The 24,340-nt window shown below is 51.2% G+C and overlaps 1 protein-coding gene across 8 annotated transcripts; it reads left to right on the top strand.

Annotated features, from left to right (window-relative positions):
• Nucleotides 1-179: 179 nt before the first annotated feature.
• Nucleotides 180-23,584, top strand: SEPTIN4 (septin 4). Of its 8 annotated transcripts, XM_040497008.1 has the most exons (14): nt 180-1,758; nt 2,403-2,447; nt 3,699-3,706; nt 16,672-16,965; nt 17,344-17,437; nt 17,881-17,967; nt 18,472-18,595; nt 21,530-21,664; nt 21,777-21,894; nt 21,983-22,084; nt 22,271-22,367; nt 22,456-22,618; nt 22,782-22,881; nt 23,136-23,297. In XM_040497008.1, exons 1-14 carry the CDS (start codon nt 195-197, stop codon nt 23,193-23,195), a joined length of 2,991 nt encoding a protein of 996 aa, XP_040352942.1. In that variant the 5' UTR covers nt 180-194; the 3' UTR covers nt 23,196-23,297. The 8 variants fall into 8 exon arrangements, with proteins under 8 accessions (XP_040352942.1, XP_040352934.1, XP_040352936.1 ...); XM_040497000.1 differs by lacking the exons at nt 180-1,758; nt 2,403-2,447; nt 3,699-3,706 and adding an exon at nt 11,598-11,773 and having other exon boundaries at nt 22,456-22,651; nt 23,093-23,584; XM_040497002.1 differs by lacking the exons at nt 180-1,758; nt 2,403-2,447; nt 3,699-3,706 and adding an exon at nt 11,598-11,773 and having other exon boundaries at nt 22,456-22,651; nt 23,243-23,584.
• Nucleotides 23,585-24,340: the final 756 nt, after the last annotated feature.

Here is a 24,340-nt window from a genome sequence, read left to right on the forward strand (position 1 = left end):
CTTTCCTTTATGACATCACCAGGCAGGTAGCTAAGGGGACTATTTGAGACACTCTTAGAATAACAGCCACTTTTGTGGGAGTACAAGAGCAGCAGCTTTTAAAGCCAAGGGTAAACATTCAGACTTCATTAGGATCCTCAATACAAGCCAGCCAGTAAAATATGGGATCTACCCAGAGGAGCTCAGTCTATCGGATGGTCAAGACAAATAAAACTGGGTCCAAGGTAGCAGTTTCAGCACAGAAAGGGTCTGAGGTTACTAACACAACCCCTCAGCGGGGACAAGGATATATGATTGCCTCGAGCTCACGAACCGCTGCAGCCCCCCGAAGTCCTTCGCCCCATCGAAGATCAGAAGCTGGGCATCTCCCCTCTTTCCATTCAGCATCAGACTATCCACGTTCTATCTCCCCCCAGTCAGGGCCCAGTGGAACACCCATCCCTCGAGGAAGCGAGGCCCGATCAAAATCAGAATCATACCGCCATCCCTCTATGCATCGAAAGATCCAGCAAACTCAAACATCAGCTTCCCATGCTGTCCAGACGCAACGGAATGTTAGCCCATCCAGAGAGGAATCAGCACGAAGAGGGGCTGAGAGCAAGCCAGGGCGTGACATCAGTAATCGCTACTCATTAACCCCTGATGCCAAATCCTCTCGCCGGTTGAGTTTTGTAGACCAGAAGGATAACTTACAAATCTTGCAAGAAGACCCACCCTCCAAGGTCCAGTACCCACAAGGGGTCAGAGTTCCCCGTAGGACTTTGGTTTACCCAAAGGATGAAGCAGTCCAAACTGAACCCATCCAAAAGGGTTTGACTGCTACTGAGATCAGATCTCCAAGAAGATCCTCTAGCCCAGAACATAGCAGTGGCCGAGTCAGTGCAGACTCTCGGACAGCCCAAAGAAAGATCCCTGGCCAAGAGTGTGAAATGAGTCATCCTGGCCCAATTTACACAAAACCCAAGACTTTGCATAGGAATATGAACTTGGAATCATCCCTCAGACTCTCTATCCTAAAGGATTTGAGTGGTGGACACCGAGTTCCTAGGCGTTCAGATCCTGAGACTATCCCTAAGCAGTCTGTCTACACTGACACCAAGACCTCCCCAAAGAACTTAATATCATCAGAAGTAGAGTCCAACCTGAGGTCCTCAACTAGAGGAGATGGCGAGGTCAGCCGCAGGGTCACCATCTCTTCAGCGGAACAGTTATACTCAGCTCCCCGTGTGACATCTCGAGCAGTGTCTGAGAATCCCCACAAATCTATGTTTGTCACTCCAGAACCCAGCTATAAGCAGCACACCCAAAGACCCTCAGAAAGTGTCTGCATGTCCCCAGGACCTGCACTCAGGTATCCAGAACCCTCCCCAAAGCCCTCGGTCCATGCAGAACTGGAACTGACCCCTCGGCCCTTACCCCCTCGGGCCTTACCTAGGTATGGACCTGACTGTTCATGGTGGGCCTTACTCAATCCTGAAGAAACATCCCAAAGCCGGCCGACAACACCTGATTTTGAGTCTAAGTCCCCTCTTCCCCCAGACCCTTTATTGTCCTTTTTTGAAATGGACTCAAGTCCTTTCTGTGAGGAAATGATGTTCCAGAGAGAGAATGCAAGTCCATCACCACCACCATCAGCAACACCACCACCACTATCACCACCAAAGGAGTCTCCAAACCAGGCACCATTGAGGGAAATGCCACAAGCCCTCAAGCAGACCTCCAAACAACCCATTCAAAGGTTTAGTGCTTTCTTCTTGGGTATGTGAAGAAGCAGACTGCCCAGGTGCAGCCCCAATTTAGTGAGGTGGGACATTGGGGTGGGTAGGAAAGTCAGTCCCCTTCTTCATTCTGGGCCTCAGAGCTGCTCTCCTGCCAGTGCTCAAGCTAAACCTTGAGCCTGTTGCCCCATTCCTTCCCTGCCAGCTTTTTTGAGCTCCAAGCTAATGACATCAGTAACGATGCTTGGGCAGGCATCAGCCATTGATTCTTCCAGGCAACGCTGCTTAACCTTTCAATGGAAAGTAATAGAGAGTGGTTTTCAGGGTAGGAAGTGCTTCCCAAGAATGGAGATAAAGAACTGAGTTGGGACTAGGGCTGGTTAGGGCTAGTAAAGAAAATAAGGTTCTCAGGTAAATATTCTGACAACAAAGTGGAGAAGGTGAAGCACAGATACCCTAGGACCTAGACTTCCAAGAGGGGAAAGGCATTAACAGTGGCACAGAGGGTGGAGAAAAGGGTGGGGCAGGATTTAGTCCTAGACTGCAGGGGCTTCTTGGAGAGGATCAAGGGCTGAGGGCACCTTTGGATGGAGAAATGTAGAGCCTAAAAGGGAAATGTTAAGTAGTGGGGAGAGAGGTATACATCCCACAGTGAAAAAGAGCAACAATTTCTGTTACTTTCAGATGTGTCTGAGGAAATGTATAATCGTGTCATCTGGTGGCTAAAAGGTCTGTGATTTTCCCTCCTGTGGGTCCGTTGTTGGGGTTTGGGAGGCAGGAGGACAGGTGGAAGGATGACCGCTATGTATCTACAGAGCTAGGTCTATTAGCACCACACATACTAGAGGGTTGACTATAATTCCACTATTAGAGTCATTCCTTTGGGACTTGGAACCTTTTTCATTTTCGAGAGCCTCCTTTCAATGGGAAGTAGTCATTTCTGAAATGGAGAACAATTTAAGCCTATGCCTTTCAGTTTAGCTAGTCTTACCTCTCGTGATTTTTAACCCCCTCCTCCCCCCCCCCCAAAAAAAAAGTCACCAAGACAAACTACCTGTTTCACAGTCTTACTCAGGGTTTACCCTGCCCTAATGTAGGTTGATGGGTCTCCTCTTGGGTCTTGTGTCAGAACTCTCCTCAAGCCCCCTTGCCTAGACTTGGGAGGTATTTATTGGCTGCTTCCCAGGCACAATCTCCAGGGATGTCCAGGCCTCTGTCTTGAGGCCATCAGTGGGTCCTGTAGCCAACTCTAGAATCCTTAAGTATCCCCAGGGCCTCGTGACACCCTCCCCCCCTTTGTACTCTTGACCTCTCTGGTGGAGAGAGAGGGGACCAACCCTCATATAGTGAATATTAGTAACAAAGAGTTCCTGCCTTGAATGTTGTGGCCCAAGATATGCTTTATTCCTGTGAGCATGAGGGAGGCCAGGGCTCTGGATGAGGAAGTCCCTAGGGAGGAGAGAGTCCTGTGAATGCAATCCAGTCCCAACCGCATGAGCTATCAAATTGGCAGCAAAGAGCAGAGAAAGGCGTCCCTGCCCCTCAGAGAAAGCAAAGCTCTATAAAGCTGAGGTTTAGTAGTGTGGACTCTGGAGTTATAGTATTAGGTTTGAGTCCTGTGTCTAGTATTTTTTCACTGTGACCTTGGGTAAGTTATTTTATTTTTCCAGTTGTTAGTTGCCCCAACTGTCAGTGGGAACAATGGCTACCTCTAGGATTTAGAAGAGGACTAACCAAGCTACTACATGTACAGCACTTAGCATGGTGCCCGGTAACAGTGAGTCCTCAGTATTTACTGCTGTAAATTTACTAGCTGTTGCTATTTGGGCCACTTTCACTAGAAAGGATGTTGGGCCAGGTTATGCCAAAGTCCACCGGAGATCTTTAGTAAAATTCTCTTTTTCCCTTCCTGTTGGTACTCTCTGAATTCCATTTGCTGTCCCTTGGGAATGCCTGACTTCTACTTCTCCATTATGACAGATGAGGAGGTAAGAACACTGCTGGGAAGTTACTTCCAGTTTTCCCATGCTCCCCCTTATCCAAGTCTCTCTCTTAACCTCTCATGGAAGCAGGAATGGAGGGAGACAGACAGAACTCTCCCTATAGTTGGGCAAGTTGTTCACTGCACAAGGGTACCTAGCAGAGAGGGCAAGTGGGGGCTGAAATCTAGCCTGTGTTCTACTTGCCATGCTGTGCACTTGGCGGGGTGGGGGGAGCTGCATCTCCCCAGAAGGAGATTTGCACAAAGGTGATCTAAAAGCTGTCTGGGAAACCATACATTGGATCAACCCCCACTTGGCTCTCCCCTCTTCAGCCTAGGGCAATCCAGAAAGGGAACACTTTTCTGGGTTACACACTATTTGAGTCCTCAACTTGGAAAGGCACAAGGTAAACTCTGCTCTCAGCAGCCCTGTGTCCTGAATTTGGCAAAGAGTGTCCTGATTTCAGAGTGCATTATTCCTATAACTACTTTAGTTCTTCTTAGCCCATGTTTGATAAGATAGTCTGAGCTCTTCCTGCCTCCATTCTTTCTCTTACCCTATCTCTCCCTTACCTGGAGCCTAGCATGGCTTTTAATGGGTCCCATCCATAGGTTAGCCCAGGATGGACAGTTAATTACAGATAGAAAACAAATAAAGGAGGTGGAGCAGGACAGCCTGAGCTCAGATGATGGAACAGCTGAAGGGGAGGTGCCAAAAATGTGGCTGCCACTCCCTCTGCCATGGCTTCTTATTCAGCCCCATGCCCTGAGCTCAACTGTGGGTGGGAACAACTACATTTAGAGATCACCTCCACGAGAGACAGTAAATCCTTCTCTCCCTCTTTCCTTTTGCTCTTCCTTCCTTCCTCCCTCTCTCCCTTCCTTTCATAAACAACTTCATTCAGATGCCTAGCACTCTGCTAGGCACTACTGGAGAGAACATTGAAGCCTCAGAGCACACACATTCTTTGGCCATGAGGAACTTACCATCTGGTTGGGGAGATAAGACATGGACAGGAAACATTTAAACAACAATATGAAATAGTTTGTGCTCAAATGTCCAAATAAATGCAACAGACTGAATATGTGCTGTTGGAGGAACTTTGGAGAGAAGGAGTCATTAGGGGATGTGTGTGGGGGGGGGAGGGGGTGGTCAGGTTACACTCGCCTTCTCAAAGCTAGAGATAGCTTAGTAGCTAGTCTCTTACCTTTGGGAAGGGGTTAGTGTTTTCCCTCATTCTGGATATGACGGTTTTGACTGAGAAAGTTCTTCCCTTTTCTCCCCCATCCTCACCCCCTTTCTTTGTGCATCTTGTTTTAGTTTAGAAAGTCAAAAGCCTTGGCAGCAGAACGGCTCCTTCCCAAAATAGCTCTTATCCTGTCTGGATAATTGCAGCTCTCCAGCCCTGTTCGGCGGCAGAGCTGCTCCCCAGAAGCTGGGAAAAGAAGCTGGGGAGAGACCAGCTGGGCCTGCTGGTCTTCTCTGGCTCTTTGGAAGTGCGGTGTCATGGAGGTGGGCCAGGGACTCCTCACAAACCATGAGAGTGCTAGGCTTTCCCCAGCCTGTCCTCCAGGCTGAATGGCCAACAGACCGTCCCACATTAGAGACGATGGTGCTAGTGTCCAAGGCCTCTAGTTCCTCCGATCTGGGAATGGTTGACTGTAGAGTCTGTTCCAGATTCCATTCCTGGCAGGAATTCTCTGGTGGCCAGCCACAGCTCCTGGCTTGTGAACAGCAGCATGTTTGTTGTTGAACTTCACAGGCCCTTCTGGGTCCATAGTTGAGGATGGAGCCTGATTCAACCATCTCTCTCTCTCTCTCTCTTAAGTGTCAGTCTCTTCCCAAGTGGCTCCTCAAGGCCCTTTTGTCTAAGGAGCAGGGATTACAGATGCTTCTCATCCTTGGATTGGTAATTTAGGGGCTGGAATCTCCCCAGAGAAGGTTATGCTGGAATGAGGGAATCATTCCTAATGATTTTGTTTTTTTGTATCAAGACTAGCAGAAGCTCAACAGGAAGGTCTTGAGGGTGCCCTATGGTGTCAGCTGGGGCTGTCTTCCCACACGGTCCTGGGGAATTCCTTGGAATAAAGCAGCTCTTGATGGGAGGGGCTTCAATGCTCCGATGGATGGAGCTGCCTTGGCCCTAAGAACCTTGTCCTCAAAGCACCTAACCTACTTGCCCTTGCAAATGACTTCTCAGGCTGTCAGCAGACAAGGTGGTTTACTCCCTTCTATCTCTATCAATTATGCAAGAAACCAACTCTGGAAAACAGGCCAGGAAACAGGGGAGGCCATCTCAGTGATACCTAAGGCAAACTTCAGTGTCTTTAGAGTGACCTGTCATTTGGCCCCTGGGGGATGGTATGGCCAGCCTCCTGTTGGCTTTTGAGTCTCAGGGAAGTTTTGCTCAGACTTCCTCGACAGAGAAAAATCCAGAGTCCAGGAGGAACACAGGGAGTCTCTGCATTCGTGGGAATGTTAACAGAATCCCAGGATATGGGCTGTCTGAAAGGAACCTTAGAACCATCTTTCCCACTCCCCTTATTTTCTCTTGCTTTGTACCAAGGCTTATAGTTGAGAGGAGAGAGAACTGAAAGAATGGAGCAGAGCTGCTAAAAATGGGGCAGGGCACCTCAGGAGGCTTTTCATAGCAGCCTGACCCTTGATACCCAGCTTCTTTTCGTGTCAGATGGCACCTTGTTCATTTTCAGCTACCATGGGCAGCAAAGTCCAGAGCTGGATGGGAGGCTGGTAACCTCTGACCCACATTGCTATTCTGGGGACAGGCTAGGTTGACCCAACTCAGGGTTTGCCTGGGATGTTCCTGGTTTTAGCATCCTGTGTCCTGGGACCCCCACCAGTCCTGGGCAAACTAGGACAAATGGTGACCGTAGGACAGGCTAAAGTGCATTATGCCTCAGCAAGAGCCACTGGAAGCACAGGGCAGGGGGGTGATGTCCTGCCTTCACTGTGAGATCTGAGCAGATTGCTCCCTCTGACTATAAAATGGGGGCAGGAAAATCCTATGCCCCTCCCTTGTGGTTGATGGTAGAACTGAGGCCAGAATCCTTTAGTTTTTTACTCTTCTCAGAATGATCCCACGTAGGGAAGAACCTGCCACATTTATTTTGGACTTTCTGGTGTATTTCCAGAAGTTACTTAGTTCCTTGCTTGGAACCCATCTCCAACATTCTATCTTTCTATCAGAGAAGTTTGGTCGTGTTTGAAATGGTGGGGTTTTCAAGTAAGAGGAGAAATAGCAGGCCTGGATAGATTAGGGAGCTTGGCCTCAGAGAGCAAGGAAGCATACTTGGGCGAGGAAGAAAATCTGTAACACAGAAGCCACCCTGACAGCTGCTCAGCCAGAGGAAGGCTATCCTGAGTGACGAAATGACCATGTCCCTTTACCCTCTTCTGCTCAGCTGCCTTTGGCCCAGCTGCCATGAGGGGAGAGGCCAGAGACAGCTGCACCTTGGGGGCCAAGTGCGCCCTTGAAGGAAGGGGACAGAATGTGAGGCAGCTCCTGAGAGAAGCTCAGGCTCTGATGCTGAAGGTGGGAGGGCAGGGCCAAAGTCATTTCCTTGGCACACCCACCACAGGCAAAGTCATTTAGCTCCGAGAGTCTCTATGATGGCTGTTTTTGGGAATTCAGCTCAGTAAGTCTGAAACCAAGACTAGTTTTTTAGAGATGGCGTGGTGTTCAGCTGGAGAAGCTGACTCTACAGTTGGTGGTAGCATGGTCATTCCAACGTCACTTTAGTCAAGGGCTCTTTTCCCATCCCTCTACACTATTACACATGCACATTCCTAATTGTTTGTAGAGAAAGCATTTGAAATGGTCACAGTGATAGTTGCTGATTTGGTGTTGATAATTTTCTCATTAGCTGAGATAGTAGCTACCACTCATTTTAGTGCCTGCACCATTCTAAGTGTGTTACCTTAGTGAATCTTCACGGCAACCTTATGAAGTGAACTTTTGCTCCCCATTTTGCAGAGCTGGCTCATCAAGACTGAGAGTATTTTAGGGAGCACCCTGCCCCAGGGATTCATATGTGGTGTAGAAACCCTTCTTCCATAGCCCCATCTTCCTGGAAAGTAACTTATCAATATTTCAGCAGCACCTTCAGATATCACAAAATATGAAGGGAAAGGTTTTAGTGAGGGTAACATTTGTGTCTTTGCATGGAAATTACAAGGCTGGGAGATGAAGTATGAGCTGGCAAGCAGCCAGAATGAAGGGCAAGTTATGGATGGGTCAGTGAGGCCCAGAGCCTCAAGGCTTGTCTGTGCTCCAGAATCAGAGTGGAAAACTAATCAATGAATCCTTTCAGTCAATTCATATTGATCAGACACCTCCTGGGGGCAGAGTCCTGGGCATCCAGGAGGACATTATATCACATGTTCACTGAATTGAAGTGAGTAGAGGTCATACTCGCTGTCCTTGAGGGGCTTATGGTTAGTTTGGAAGAGAAAAGTCTATAGATGGGTCACTTGAAAGAGTGTGGACATCAAAGAACAAAACAAAGTCCAGTGAAATGAGTTAGCAAAGCTTCTAGCATGGAGGCACTTGGAGGGTAAAGTCCAGGTACACACAGGTTTCAACTCCAGGTAATGAAGACCTTTGATAACACACTGCCCAAAGATTGAAGGGCAGTAGAGTCAGTTTTTAGTCGTGGGAAACTTTTAAGAAGATGGGATGTAGGGTGGGCGCTCTTGAAGGGGGTCACACACCAATGCATATGTAAGTCTCTTCCATCTCTCAGCTCCTGTGCCCTGCCCTACTGCAGAGAACGTGTTGGAAAGGCCCTCTGGCAGGCCTCTGGCAGGCCTCTGGCACTCTACTGGCTCCAGAACTGCCTCTTACCACAGCTAGACAACAGGTGCCAGGAAACAGTGCTCCCTGACATTACCACCCACATTTCATGCCTGATCCAGGATCATGAGACACTGGGGAACATTAGGGGTGGGAGTGAGGTTGAGGGTATTTTGGTTTCTTGCCTTTGCACAGAACTTTCTGGACAGGCTGGCTAAGCTTTCCTTGAAAGACACAACCCGGTAATAGTTCTTTGCCCCTACCAGAGCTCTCTGACTATATCATCAGTGACTCATCACCTCTGGGGGAAGGGAGATACAATTAGTTCTTGTGCCACTTAAGAAAACTCTGCTATTGAGAGGCAAAAGTGGCCTTTGCTAGTCATGCAGATCCGAAATCCTGATTTCCTGTGATAATCACTCTTTATTCTTGGCTTTTGAACCTGGACCTTGACTTTGCCCAAGTACAGCATCCTTATTTAGTTTGGTGCCACACAACCTTCACCCATGGGTAGGCAGGAAAGATCCAATGGAGGGGGCCAGGAGTTTTTCCACATAGACCATGCTAGCCTGACCTAAGCAGAAGGACCTCCTGATAGCAGACTGGAGGTGTGTGCTGATCTGAGTTCCCAGAAGAGTCATCCCTTGTGCCAAACAAAGTGTTCATTCCCCAGACTCTTGGCTTGAAATCCCCACTCCAGCAGTGCATGGGAAATTGTACTCTAGTCAAGGATATCATTTCCTGGTGGGATGTTGAATTTCAAGGAAGAGTCAGACTCTAAGGACTGAGGGGTACCTGAGGCAAGGTTGGCCAGTCCACATGCTAACTGGAGATGGGGAGGAGCACTCAATGGTCAGTGACTCATACAAGGGCAGCTATATTTTGGCCCTGCTTCTGACCAGGTGTCAGACGCTACCTGCACCATCACAGAACACGAGAGCTGGAGTTGGGGGGAGTCCAGTTCTCTCTCAGTGGGGGAAAAAGAGGCCCATGAAGGAGAAGGGATATTCAGGCAGTGAGCTAATTGCCAAAGCTGGTATGGGGTCCTAAGCCAAGGCCAAGTTCTCTCAGAAACTCACAGTGCTTCAGAGTTAGTATGCAGGATTTATGTAGATGGAATGGCTCAAAGTCTGTCTTTAGCTTTTATTTCACCCAACATGCCTCATGTTGGGCAGCTGATGTAGTGATTACAAAGACACTGGTGAGCATCAAGACCCTAAGAGTCTTGGTGTAGAGATGAGTTCCAGTTCTAGTCCCAGGCCTCTCTTTGGGGCTCACTTCCCTCAAAACAAGCTGGCACCAACATGCCTCAGGACACACAGGGCTTGCTGGGGGCCAGGGCAGCTGGTGCCAGAGCAGAGTTGGGATTCCAGCCACAGCTGAGGATGAGCTAGCTGGGCTGCCTTCTGAGACGTGTCTGTGTCCACACTTGGACTACAACCAGGACTGGGGGGAGGAGGGAAGTACACTTGCGGAAAACAAGGGTTTGTTTGTGATGGGGCCTGTCTTCCTTGACATAGGTTTTCTCCCCTCGGCCCAGCACTCCCAGCCCAGGCCATGCAGAATGCCAGTGGAAGCACTCAAGAAGCAGTCTTATGAGTGCATACGTGAGTGTTAGTGGCCTATAGCTAGTTCCCAACAGTGGGGCTTTGTGTAGTGAGTTTGATGTTCAGGTCTGACGGCAGCAGCTGCTGCTACTTCTGTAGCCTTCCAATAGCCATTGGTTTCTCTCTAAAGAAACTCTTTCATGTCTTTGTTTTCCTGAGTACAGCTTCAGATCTCTTCATCTACCCCAGGCCTTTTCCAGGAAACTCTCTATACATTCAGAGGCTCCCTCTTATCTGAGCCAAGCTGCTGGCGATATCCTAGTTTAATCCCCTCATTTTCTGGTGTGGGAACTGAAGTCCAGAGAGGTAAAGTGAGTTGCCCAAGGTCACCCAGCTAGGAAGGTTCCTCCTCAACTTGCTAGCCCGTGAATGCCCCTGATTCTTTAAGCAATGGCACTCCTTCCGTCCTTCAGTCCACCAGTGCCAAATATCTAATAACGTCTCCAATAGCCATCCCATGTTTTCTGAACGTGTTCTCATCTGTATACCTAGGCCCCCCTCCGTCCCTCTGCTAAGTTCTAACTTGATCCCAACCATGACCACTGGTCACAGATCAGACTGAAATAGAGTAGGCAGGCTTCTGGGTGTTCTACCAATAGAGAGGGCCATGTCTGTGGACCTGTTTTATTCAAAGTGTATTCAGGCAAATCAGCATGCCCTGGAGGAGAGTTTGTGGGAGTCAGGAAGAGGCATACTTCTGGAAACTTTCACAGAAGCCTGACCAGCTCAGCCCTGTATTAGCTCGGAAAATCCTCACCAACCCCCACCCTCTAAGCATCTACTTCTTCCTTGCTGCTGCTGACCCTTCTGAGCCTCTAATGCTTCTAAAGCTGCTGAGGCATCTGTCCCCACAGCATCTCACCTGCTTGCCCAGCATAGACTGGCTCACACCTGGGCTGCCACTTCCCACTTCCCTCAGCCCCAGACAAGACTCTACTGCCCCATAAAGGCCACTCAGCCTCTTCCCTTCCACCTTTCCAGCAGATGATCCCTGGATAATTTATGCAGCAAATCCTCTTTAATCTTTAATCTAGGGTCCTGCAGGAAGGGAACATTTTGTCTCTTCTTCATAGCTTGGGTAAAGGTAGAGAAAGTCTGACATTCTACCTTAGGAGGTGTAGAAGGGGTAGGGACAATCAGTTAACTTGGACATCAGTTAGGTTCATTTCCTGAAAACCTTCGGTAACTAATGGAGTCTCTCCCGACTCGTGGGGCAAACCCCTCTCCTTCGAAAGACCTCTCCTGGGGATGCTAGGTTGGCCTTTCCCTTTTCTTGGGGGATTTGCTCAAGCCCCCACGGTGATGCGCTGCCTGAAGAGGCTACTCTTAGGGGCTGAGTAAGGAAGAGCCAGGTGAGCAGTGCTGCGCTGTCCTGAGCGCCTCTGCTCATCCGGGGGGGTCACGGGCTGCAAGGCCCGCCTCTCCCCGCAGCCAGCCGCCCGCGGCCGCCTTCAGCTTTGCAGGCGTCCGCGCCTCAGAGGGCAGGCCCCGCCCCAGGGCCGACTCGCCCCGCCCCCGGCCCCGCCCCCGGCCGGTCCGCACTCTGGGCGGCGGGCGGGGGCCGGCGGTCCCTCGAGGTCGGCTCGCAGCTCCGGCCGCGGGTCGCTCGGACGCTGTCCCTGCGGAGCTGGCCCGGCCCGGGCTGCAGCCATGGTAAGGCGCGCGGGCGCGGGGCAGGGCCGGGGCGCGCAGGGCCCGCTGCTCCCAGCGGCTCCGCGGGGACCAGCGGCGCAGCAGCCCCGGCTGTGCCGGGCGGGAGGCGCTGTCTCTGGCTGCTGGTGGTGGACGGCGTTGCGTCGCCGCTTCCAAGTTTCTCGCTCTGATCCGAGCAACGGCGGAGCGGCCCCCGAGGGCTGGGGTGCTGTCCGCGTTTTGGGACCGGGGAGTGGGTCGGTGCTGACGGGAGGTGGGGCGGCCCGCCGGCAGAGACGCGCGTGTTAGGCTGGGGAAGGCGCGTCAGCGACACGCGGAGGTGAGGGTCCCCCGCCCTTTCCTGAGTCAGCTGTTACCTGGATGACCCCTCCTCACCCACCTACCCTGGGCTCAGGGGCAGCACCAACTTCCTTGGGAAGACACACAGAGGAGGCCTACAAACACTGCCTGCCTCCCGGAGAGGGATGGTGAGACGCTTGGGCCCTCCTTCCCGCAGCCTGGCAAAGGGCATCTCCTGGCTCTTCCCACAGCGCCCTCTGCCCAGGGACCCCTGAGAGAGGGAAGCCTAGCCTACCATCCTACCCTTGGGATCATCTATACATCACTGCCTCTGAGACAGGACCCATGGGGAAGCTTCCTCCTGCTGCATCCTACACTACCCCAAACCAGGTCCCTCTGCAGTGTTGGGGGTGGGGGAACTCATTCCTGCCACCCGCCTGTACTGGAAGGAGAGATACTAACCCCAGTCAGCCTCCTGGATACCCCCAGGTAGGAAGTTTTGATGTCTGACTGTAAGGGTGCCAGCTCTTCTGCCATCCTTGCCAGAGCCTGCCACAAACACATTATGCTGGGTGTCAATGCCTCCAGGCCCCATGCCAGCCTCTCCTCCCAGGTTGGAGGCCCCCCAACATTTGCCCACTGCATTAGGAGGCACAGGCTGTTTACAATAGGAGGAGATCCATGTCCAGCCTGTGGGGCAGGATGTTGGCTGTGGGCAGCCTCCAGAAGGGAACTCCCTGGGCCCCATGGAATCAGAAGCTTCCAGGTCTGGAAAGGCCAACCTTTTGGGCTTTTGTCTTTCAAGCTGTTTCCAGGCTGAGGCCCAAGCTTTGGCTAGGAAGTCTTGGTGACTCTGTGACCTTCCCCAGAGGGGGTTCCTGGGAGAGGCCAAGTGGTACTGGTCTTTATCCCTGCCCCACTTCCCTCCACATGGGTACCGTCACACTGATTGTTCCAGTGATAGAAGCCTGGGGAGAACTGACTGTCCCCATTGCCAAGCCCAGCAGGGACCAAGAGGGGCTTTTCTGCCACACACTAAGTTCAGTTCAGCTGAGGTCTTGGTGCTTTCAACTTGGCTGAAGCCACTCTCTAATTAAAAGACATCCCCACCATCACCACAGTCCTCAGCTTTAGGCCTCTTAGGCCGAGTTCTTAGGCTGACTGATTTATGTCAAGCCAGACTTCTCTATAAGAGGTCTCTCTGTGAAAGGAGATCAGTGTCCCAGCCACTATGGAGGTCAGTGGGTACAGTGGGGAGAGCTCCCCAGCCTCCCCTGGAAACCTCCCCAGGGGGTTTTAGTTTGCATGGGAAAAGAATGATAGGCCAACATTAATAACAGTCCTATGACTTGAGATGTACACTCTCTCTCCTCAGCTTCAAAACAGCTTGAGTTATCTCTCCCCAGCCTTCCTGGGAGGCAAGGAAGGGCCATTCACAACTGGACATTAGAGGCCTGAAATTAAGACAATATTCAAAATCACAAAGGTTTCTGGACAAACCAGAAACACTGGCCTCCTGATTCCCAGTCAGGTGCTCCATCTGCACCCTTCCAGCCAAGCCCTTCAGTTTGTCTCCCACCTAATTGGCAACTCTGAAGCCTCTGGGAGGCCAGCCTCCCTTTGGTCTCTCAGAGCACGAGTGCTAGCAGCTCTTCCATTGACTCTCTAGAAGCAGTGGGGTGATGGAAGTGATATGGGTCCCCATGAGTCAGAGGTCAGGTATCCTAGGGTGGGAGGAGTCCTTTTGTGGCTGGGACTCTGCAGGGAAATCTAGGGGCAGATGTCTGAAGAGACTGGGGTTCTCTGCTGGAAAACACAAAGGGACGCTTGCTTAGGAAGAAAAGCAGGGCTGTTCTCATGAGAACATATTTCTAGGGGATTATAGGACATCCCACCCTACTTCAGCACTGCTTAAAGTTAAGGTGAAAGAGATTGGAGTCCTTTGACAGTGGAGTCTCCTGGGTGGCTGTCCCCGTGTACTGATGGGCCAGGTCACCTTGGGGACAGCTCATGACCCTCTGGCAGGCCTCAGTGCCCTTGGGGGTTAACAGGCCAGGTGGATCAAGAGCCTGTGCTGCAGACAGACTCGGGAGGCTGGTGCTGTGCCCACCGGGGTAGGCAGCGGGCAGGCGTCATGAGACAGCCAATCAGAGTTGGAGGGGACTGCAGAGAGACAGAGTGATCCTGCTGCAGCCGAGCTGTCCTTGGAGGGTGGGAGCCAAGGGAAAGGGAGGAGGATGGGGTGGGGAACGACATTCCACAAGCTGTTTTGGCCCCTGACAGAGACAGGGAGTGGGGAGGAGGGGGGCCAAAGAGAAAGGGAAAGGAACAAGCCAGGAAGCTGGATTACAAGAGCATTGAGACCAGGTTGTTTCCGTGTGTGAGCAACTTTTCCTGGGGGATAAAATTAGACCTAGAGCTTGCCGACAGGGTATCTGAAGTGTGGGAGGGACATGGACCATTCACTGGGATGGCAAGGTAGTTCTGTCCCTGAGGACAGGACTGAAGCTGGGGTAAGGTGCTACCCTGGGAGCTGGGGGTGGGGAAGGACAGGCAGCAGGTGAGGAGGAGCCTAGTGCCTGACGCCTTGTCTAGGGCCTCTGTGGGCCGCTTCCTGCTGACAAGTAGCCAGGACTGGCAGGGAGAATGATGCTGGGTTCCTGGTGACTTTTGGAAGACTGGATGGTAGGGGTCCCAATCAGGGCCTTCCTTTCTCTTTTAACTGCTGCCCCTATGCTCAGTGCTCCTGGGGAAACCAGGTGGAACACAGTCTTCTTTCTTCCACCCTGACCAACTGCTGGGTCACGGTGGGGTCATGCAGAGAGGCGGGATTTCCTGGAATTCCCCAGACTCTAGCTGCCAGAAAACAGGACCTGTGGAACCCCACCCTCCTCAGTCCCATCTCTTCTCTGTTGCATATAATTAATTGTCCAAGCCGGGACACTTTTGAGAGTGAAAAGGGGCACAATTAATCATTATGCTGCAACAACAAACAAACTGAGATGTACAGTTGCTCCATGGGATCCCATAAATACTTTTGCTGAGAAGAGCCTGTTAGGTCAGGCTTGCTTCAGGACACCCTCTTTCGGTCACTAAGCCCCCACATGCTGGTTCCAGTTTCAGTCTAAAGGGCCTCTTTCCTTCCCTCTGTCCAGGCAAGCCTTGGAGATGATGGCTATAAGCAGGTGTGGGGACTTGAGAGGTGACAGCCTAGAAGTAGTTCTTAGGGGACTTTTCCCTGTAGCCTCTAAATCACTTCCCTCTAGCATAAACCTGGCAATGTGTATGTCTGCCTCCTTCAATTCTTCCCTTTGTAAAAAGGGGACCTGCAGAAGACTGTGGCCATCTTCTCTCCCTCCACCCTGGCCGGGTCTCCACAGTGGTCCGGGATAGCCCCCACTGGCTTGGCCAATCCCCAGGGAGTGAGTCAGCCTCTGAAGCCAGCCCTTGTCCATTGTCTGGAGGTGGCATGTGGGTATTGTGAGGCAGAGCTGAGCCCAGCACTGCCAGGCACTCCACAAAGGGGACTGGCCCCCAAAGGAGAGAGGAAGTTTTAGGGTCTAGAGTTGGTGGCAGGAGTGGGGGGAAGTGGCCTCTCTTCCAGGTTGGGAGATGGGGTGGAACAGGTCTCTACACAGAGCCAGTCATTGTTTGTCCACCCCACTGTGGTTCACCATTGGGGCCAGATCCCTTCCTGGGTGGCTGGCTGAATCTTACTCGAGGCAGAGGGGGCAAAAGACAACCGATGGGTGCTGTCTCCTATGTGTCCCTCACAGGTAGGGGCTGTCAGCAGCCTAGTGTCCTCCCATCCTCCCTCACTGGGTCCCTTCCAGCTCCCTTCTACCCTGCACTCAGCATCCACTGGCGGGTTTGCCCTAGTCTCCTGGGGCCTACCCTCAGGCTCTGGTGTGGCACAGTGTCTGGAATAAGGGACAGAGGTGTCAGATCAACTGTACTGAGCTCCGGGCAGTGAGCCCTGGAGAGTGAGCACCCCCAGTAGAGTCTGCGTCTCCCTCCCAGAGCTCACTGACCTGCAGTGACAGGAGGCACAGGGCCCTCTGCTGGCTCTTGATTTACCTGGGGCTGGCAGGTCCCTTCTCCCCTCCCTACTTCCCTCCTGCCCCTGTCCCATTCTGACTGACTCTCTGCACTGTCCTTGGATCCTGAGCCCGCATCCTCGTCTCAGTTCTAATGCCTCTGTTGCTCCCCCTTATTCAGTCTGACTTCCTGGCCTTTAGGGCATTCACTGGCCTCTGGCTTGGCCAGACCCCCCAGGAAGGGCAGGGCAGCAGGCACCCTGTCAAGAGGGAACATCAGGACTGGAGCTTCTCTGATCCCAAGAACAGTTGCTGCCTGCAACAACTGGGGGCTGCCTAGGGCTGCTCCAGGACTCCAGGGTCTTTCCTGGCATCTCGGCTGGGGAGGCACATGAGCAGGTGAGGGAGGAATGGTGAGCACTTCCTCTGGCTTGGCTGCTAGTGCAGTTTCTTTTCCCTTCTAACCACAATCACTTTCCTCTCTCTCCCTCTCACCTTCTCTGGACTTCCTCCTTCATTCTTCCCTTCATGCCACCTACCCACTCCCCCCCATCCTCCCACCACCTCCCCTCCAACCCCCAGATCAAGCGCTTCCTGGAGGCCACGGATGACACAGAACTGAACAAGTTCGTGAAGGATTTCCCAGGAAGCGAGAGCTGCCACCAACCAGAGGCCAAGACCTGGGTGTCCAGGCCCCAAGTTCTGGAGCCAAAGCCCCAGGCCCCGGACCTCTACCAGGATGACCTGGAGTTCAAAGGCCCCTCGTGGCCCCAGCCCTCTGACAGCCAGCAGTACTTCTCTGCCTCAGCCCCTCTCAGCCCCTCAGCCCGACCCCGCAGCCCATGGGGCAAGCTTGATCCCTATGACTCCTCTGAGGTAGAGCCTCCAGCCCTGTCTTTGCCTTTCAGTGGGCTGGTGCTGGAAGGCCCAGGGAGGGAGCAGAGAGATCCCGAGTGTCTGTGCATGTATGTGCATGTGTGTGTATAGGTGTGCACATATGCATGCATGCATGTTGAGCTGGGGCCTCTCCTGTCTAGTGTCAGCACCAGTTCTGCGGTGTTGGCCCCCAGGTGCATTGGAAACTGACTATCAGCAGGGGCAGGAGCCCTGCTGGTGGCCCCAGATGGGGCCTCAAGGGAGTTTGACACCATTCCTCTAGGGCTGGGGCAAAGACCTAGGAGGGAGGGAGAAGGTGTTGGGTCCTCGACCCCTCCTGCCTCTCACTCTGACACACTCTGCCTTCCTGTCCATTAGGATGACAAGGAGTATGTGGGCTTTGCGACCCTCCCCAATCAAGTTCACCGAAAGTCTGTGAAGAAAGGCTTTGACTTTACCCTCATGGTGGCAGGTAGAGCTGGGGAAGGGCTGGGCTAGGCAGGGGGTGTTTCAGGTGGGGCTGGTATGTATTTGGGGAGGAGGTATAGGTAAGGAAGGAAGAAGCAGCCAGCAGCCATGCAGTTTTGCAAAGTAGCCATGAGCCATGGGTGGCCAAAAGTGTGTATGTGTGTGTTGGGGGGAGGGGGGTTGAAATGGTACAAAGAACACCTGACCAACAGTTTTCTAGTATTTGCCTTGTTCTGTGTGACCTTGGGCAACCTCTTATCCTCACGGAGCCTCATTCAAATAAGAAGGCTAGACAAGCTGTTTTCTCTGCTTCCTTCTGGCTCTACAACGCTATGGTTCAGTTGGTCTCTTCCCAGTTTGATGAAAAAGCAGCTCTCTACACACCTTGTTCTGGTGGGGTTGCCTTTTGGCTATAGATCTTATCTTCTGTCCTCTCTCGCCTGTCAGGAGAGTCTGGACTGGGGAAATCCACTCTTGTCAATAGCCTCTTCCTCACTGATCTGTACCGGGACCGGAAACTCCTCGGTGCTGAAGGTAAGGCAAGGAGAGGGGCATGGAGACTGGCATGCAGACTTGACTTGGGAAATCAAACTCATGCCACAGCCTGGGGGCTGGGGCCTTCCCCAGCATGCAGGAAACCATGGCTTCCTAGAGGGCCTTGACGGCATCTCTCCATAGGCCTATCTAGCCTGGCAGCCCACCAGCCAGCTCCCTAAAGATTTGGGTGCTGAAGCCAGGCAGGGACCAGAATCCTGCTCTCTGAGTGAGTCTCTGACCCCCAAAGGATTCCAGGAATCCAAGAAAAGAGCCGGGAGCAGAGAAGAGGCTGGGGCCAGAGCCAACAGCCACCGGCATTTCCTGTGTTGGGAAATGTGCTCCTTGCTGGTTCCCAGAGAACAGGCCCCCAGGCGGCCTGGGGTGGGAAGGGGGGCACTGTGGATGAGGCATTCTGGGCAGCAAAGCTGATTGGGGTGGGCGGTTTGTCCTGACTGGGCAGGTCCTTGCCCTTGCCCTGGTCTCAGTTTCCCTTTTCTGCAGAGCGGATCATGCAAACTGTGGAGATCACTAAACATGCAGTGGACATAGAAGAGAAGGGTGTGAGGCTACGGCTCACCATTGTGGACACGCCGGGTTTTGGGGATGCAGTCAACAACACAGAGTGGTATGTCTGACCACGCAGAGCCCCAGCTGCCCCCTTCCCATTACACACACACATACATCCACGGATGCACACATAAGCACAGACATAGCCACAATTGTCAGGAGTTTATGGCCTTTGAGCATGCCACCACCCTTTACAGGGCAGCTGAAGTGAGAGGAAAAGAGTGGGAATAGAAGATCTTTTTTTGTTTATTTTTTCCTATTTATTTATTTATTTTTAATTTACATCCAACTTAGTTAGCATATAGTGCAATAATGATTTCTGGAGCAGATTCCAGTGATTCATCCCCTATGTATAACACCCAGTGCTCATCCCAACAAGTGTCTTCCTTAATGCCCCTTGCCCATTTAACCCATCCCCCCACCCACAACCCCTCTAGCAATCCTCAGTTTGTTCTCTGTATTTAAGAGTCTCTTATGTTTTGACCCCCTCCTTGTTTTTATATTATTTTTGCTTCCCTTCCTTTATGTTCGTCTGTTTTGTATCTTAAATTCCACATACGAGTGAAGTCATATGATATTTGTCTTTCTCTGACTAATTTCACTTAGCATAATACTTAGCATCTTGCAAATGGCAAGATTTCATTCTTTTTGATTGCTGAATAATACTCCATTTTGTGTGTGTGTGTGTGTGTGTGTGTGTGTGTGTGTGTGTGTGTGTCACATCTTCTTTATCTGGGAATAGATGATCTTTAATGAACTTTCTGACTCTGACCTAATGTACTTTCTGTAATGGGGGTGAAGACACAAGATAAGAAAGAAGAGCCTCAAAAAAAAGCAAACACATGTGGAAACATGTAGCACAGGGCCAGACATCTAGTAGGGGCTCAATAAACACCACCTCCCCTCCTTCCTTTTCTTTCGCCAGCAACATTTTAGGTGCCACAAACAAGTTTATTAAAGGGATGAGAGTGCACTGAGGGAGTGGTGAGGAGGAGAAAGAGGAGGCAAAGGGTAAAAAAATAGGTTGAACTTTGTTTAAATTCCAGGCGTCCTCTAGGCTACCTTCCAGAAGAAGAGGTGGCTTTGCCACATACCCCATCATCCTTGGCTTTATTTTTTCAGAAACTGGAGGGATGCTTAGATAATGGTCAGACCTAAGTGAGTAGATGAGAAGGAGGATGAATGATAAAGACAGGAGAAAAGGTGGTGCCCTTGATGAAGAAGTTAGGCAGGCAGTGTTAAGATGGCTAGCCCAAGAGTTCAGATCTTGGGTCAGCATACAGTAACTGCGTGGTCTTCAGCAAATGACTGCATTCCTGTTTCTTCAGTTGAAACATACTGGCCCTTACCATCTTATCCAGTTGATCTGAAAATCACCCAGAATGATGCATGTGAATGTGTATTAGCAACTAAAGTAGGGTGTCCAGGTGGCTCAGTCGGTTAAGTGTCCAACTCTTGGTTTCAGCTCAGGTCATGATCTCACGGTTCATGAGATGGAGCCCTGTGTTGGTCTCTGGGCTGACAGTGTTGAGCCTGCTCAGGATTCTCTCTCTCCCTTTCTCTCTCTCTGCTCCTTCCCTGCTCACGTGCATGCTCTCTCTCTCTCTCAAAACAAATAAACATAAAAAAACCCCTAAAGTAAAGGGTTGTTTACATTATACCTATTATAATTGCAGCACCAGTACAAAATGTAAATGCAGGGCCCCTTGGTTAGAATGATTAAGAATTTCAAGACAGCCACAGCAGAGAAGTAAACCAAGCATAGGCCCTTCTGAGATCAGGACCTGCTGTTGATTGCACAGTTTGCATTCCCAGAAAGCTGACCCTGGGTAATTGCCTCACAGACTCATCAGACTCTTACAGACCTTTCTGTGCTCTGAGTCCTCGGCACATGCTTTATCATTAAAACATGTGATTTTCAGCTCAGCACTGAAAGATGAACCAGTGTTCATCTTCAGCTTCAGTGTCTTAGTCTTGAGGGGAGGGCCATTTTTTCTTATATTCTTGCCACAGCACTGTGCTGGCACATGGTACATGGTCTCCTGATGTAAATATTCCTGATGGATCGAGGTGGCCTCTGTGTCATCATCACCCTTTTTACTCTCGGTATATGCCTCAGTACACTGGGCTTGCCATGACACTGTACCCAAACCAGCACCTGGTTCGTACTGTAGCAAGTATCACCCTCTCCTTCAATCAACCTACGTACCTTTCCTTTCCTTCCACAAGAATAATCATTTCATTTGCTTGGCACTTCACAGTATACAGTGCACCTCCACATATACTTTAGTCAACAAGTAGGAGTTTATTGAGCATATACTAGGTGTCCAACCAGTGCTGGGCATTTTAAGGGATACAGAACAAGTATGAATCATCCTTGTCACTGAGAGGCTTATGGTCTAGTGGCAGCGGGGATGGGAAGGGTTGGCAACAGTTCTCTAACATATGTGTCAATCAACTTCAGTTAGTAAATAGGTCAGACAGTGTAGTGGCAGACACAGAGGCAAGTCAGAAGGCCAAGTGTGTATATGTATACATATATATTTACAGTGTGGTGGAGAGAAGGGGAGAATAGTGTACATAGATGTACACTGGAAGGAGCCTTCATGGAAGGGTGGGTTTAGAGTAGAAACACATAAATAAAGATTCTGAGGCTGGACTGTGAATGTGACTGAGGGCTGTCCTGGCTTCCAATTGGTGTTCACCTGCAGGCACCTTATTCTTATTGGTTTGTTTGGTCACCTAGGCTTTTTTCCTCTCATCAAACTAGCATTTATTGAACTTTGCCTGTGTGCTTAGTCTGATTTTCTATTGGGACATGTCAGATGCACCCCTGTCCCACCCAGGGACCTCCCTGAAGATGTAGTAAAGCAAGCCAGGGGATAACAGAGTCTTGAAAACACTGCTCAGGATGTGGGCTACTCTGTAGTCCCAAAGCTCACGAGGCAGCCCCCACTCCCACAGTTTCTCTGCTTGTCTGTCCCTGCTCCAGCTGGAAGCCTGTGGCAGAATACATCGATCAGCAGTTTGAGCAGTATTTCCGAGATGAGAGTGGCCTGAACCGCAAGAACATTCAAGACAACAGGGTGCACTGCTGCCTGTACTTCATCTCACCCTTCGGCCACGGGTATGGTCTGAGCCTGAGGCTCCCAACACTACCAGGTGCTGCCAAGGGAACAGGCTGGGAGCACCAGGGCAGGGCTGCCACTAGCAGGTGGTCACAGATTCCTATCTCCCAGGCTCCGGCCATTGGATGTTGAATTCATGAAGGCCCTGCATCAGCGGGTCAACATCGTGCCTATCTTGGCTAAGGCGGACACACTGACCCCTCCTGAAGTGGAGCGCAAGAAACGCAAAGTGAGGGAAGCCGGTGGGGGGAGGGTAGCAACTGGGCTTCTGGAAAGGATGGGGTCCCCAGAACTGTGGGCCCTCATGTGTTTGCCAGATCCGAGAGGAGATTGAGCACTTTGGAATCAAGGTCTATCAGTTCCCAGACTGTGACTCTGATGAGGATGAAGACTTCAAATTACAGGACCAAGCCCTAAAGGTGGGGCTACGCGAGGGCATCCCTTTCCATCTTGTTTCTTCTGGGCAGAAGAGGGAAGTGGAATTCTATATAAGGGGTGGGAGAGCACGCTGCTTTTCTAGAGTGAAGCAGAAAAGATAAAGATATAGGTGAAAAAGAACAGGTGAGAACAGGGAGTATTGACCAGGCACCCTTAACTTCTTCCAGGAAAGTATCCCATTTGCTGTAATTGGCAGCAACACTGTGGTAGAGGCCAGAGGGCGGCGAGTTCGGGGCCGTCTCTACCCCTGGGGCATTGTGGAAGGTAAAGCATTGAGCTGGTGACCTGGGTATCTCCTTGCCCTCAGTGGCTCTCCCAGTGCTCCTGGTTGACCCCTAGCCTTGCTGTGCAGTGGAAAATCCAGGACACTGCGACTTTGTGAAGCTGAGGACAATGCTGGTGCGTACTCACATGCAGGACCTGAAGGATGTAACACGGGAGACACATTATGAGAACTACCGGGCACAGTGCATCCAGAGCATGACCCGCCTGGTGGTGAAAGAGAGGAATCGCAAGTATGACCAGAAGCCAGGACAGAGCTGGCAAGGGTGGGGATCCCAAGCACAGCCTTGAGTGAGACCAAGCCCTTCCTTTGTTCTTCTACAGACCCTGGGCTCAGTCCAAGCAGGTGCTGGGGTCCCCCTAGCCTTACCAACCCTCCTTTCCCCTTCCCCTCAGCAAACTGACTCGAGAGAGTGGTACCGACTTCCCCATCCCTGCTGTCCCACCAGGGACAGATCCAGAAACTGAGAGGCTGATCCGAGAGAAAGATGAGGAGGTGAGAGCAGTGTGGGGTGGTAGGGGTTGACAGCCTGGGGGCAGTCCCTGCTTAACTATAAACCTCAGTATTTCTATCTGGGTTTAATGGTCCATTAAACCACCTGGACTTGTGGTTTAATGGTTCTACCCAGGGTCTCCATCACACCTCTGGGCTTCCATGGCCCTGGCTCAAGGGAGTAGAGCTTGGGGGCACTTTGTTAACACTATAGGACTCTCTAAAAGGCCCCATTTTGATGGGTGTGCCTGTTCCAGCTGCGGCGGATGCAGGAGATGCTGCACAAAATCCAAAGACAGATGAAGGAGACCCATTAGCTGGCTTTCAATCCTGGATATTTAAATCTCCTCTTCATCCTGCCCAGGCCGGCCCGTCCCAGCACCAGCTCTGCTCAGGCCCCTGCAGCTACTGCCACTTCGCCTTACATCCCTGCTGCCTCCCCAGAGACTCAGAGGAAATAAAGTTTAACAAATCTATGGCTGCCATATGGTGTCACTGTCTGTATTTTTACCAGCCCCTGGAGACCAAGAAGATCCTAGGACCCACTTTTGAAAGGGTGCTGAAGGAGGGTGCTGGTTTCTGGCTTTTAGTAGGGAAAACTTTCCTTTCCTATGACAGGTTTCAGTCCCTGCCTAGAATCCAATCTGGCCTCTCCATCACACTGACCACAGCTCTATTATCTAGGGCCTGATCGCCTCTTCATCTTTCCCACATACAGTAGTTTCAGTTCTATAGAAGATTTGGATCTGAAATCTGCTTTTGGGAAAACATGGTATTACCTGCATGCAGCCTCCTGACTTCCTTTTTTCCCTGATTTGGGGAAAGGGATATACAGAATTAAACTCTGCACTCTAGGAAGCCTGTGATACAACACTGAACAAATACGGAAACCCTTGTGATCTTCAAAAACTGTAGTAAGTGCTAGGAGTAAAGTACAATCGTTGTCCTGGAAGAGTTCAGTAGTCATTTAACAAATATTAAGCATCTGCTAGGTTGCAGACGCTGTTCTAGATCCTGGAGTTAAAGCGAACACGGGCAAGGTTCCTGTTTTGCTGGAATTTACCAGCTGTGGTAAAAGTTCCAATGTTCTATAAACAAAGACACGTGAAGACAGTTTTGTCCCCAGGGGCTAGTATTGAAGCATTCAGGCCAACTCCCAAAGTGAAGCTATCGGTCGAGAGTCTGAATCAAGGGTTCTCCATTTAGGCTGGGTTGGTGGTGTCGCACGGCCACGGCGACCTCCAGTGGCCACCTTCAGCCATGCTGCCTGCTCTGGTTCCCCGGGGCCGGGGAGGGAGAAAGGGAGGAGCGAAGAGCGGGGTGAGTCCTGTTCCCACTCCTTACAGACCAGGAGGTCGCAGCTAGCTAGTGGCAACCTGAGATCCAGATTTCATTTCTCACAAGTGAGAGATCTTTACTCAGGACTGACGGCACCATGCAGGTCCCGAAGGACGGCAGGGTC

Source organism: Herpailurus yagouaroundi, unplaced genomic scaffold (assembly GCF_014898765.1).
Source record: "Herpailurus yagouaroundi ecotype Mexico unplaced genomic scaffold, PumYag 189, whole genome shotgun sequence".
Classification (NCBI taxonomy): domain Eukaryota; kingdom Metazoa; phylum Chordata; class Mammalia; order Carnivora; family Felidae; genus Herpailurus; species Herpailurus yagouaroundi.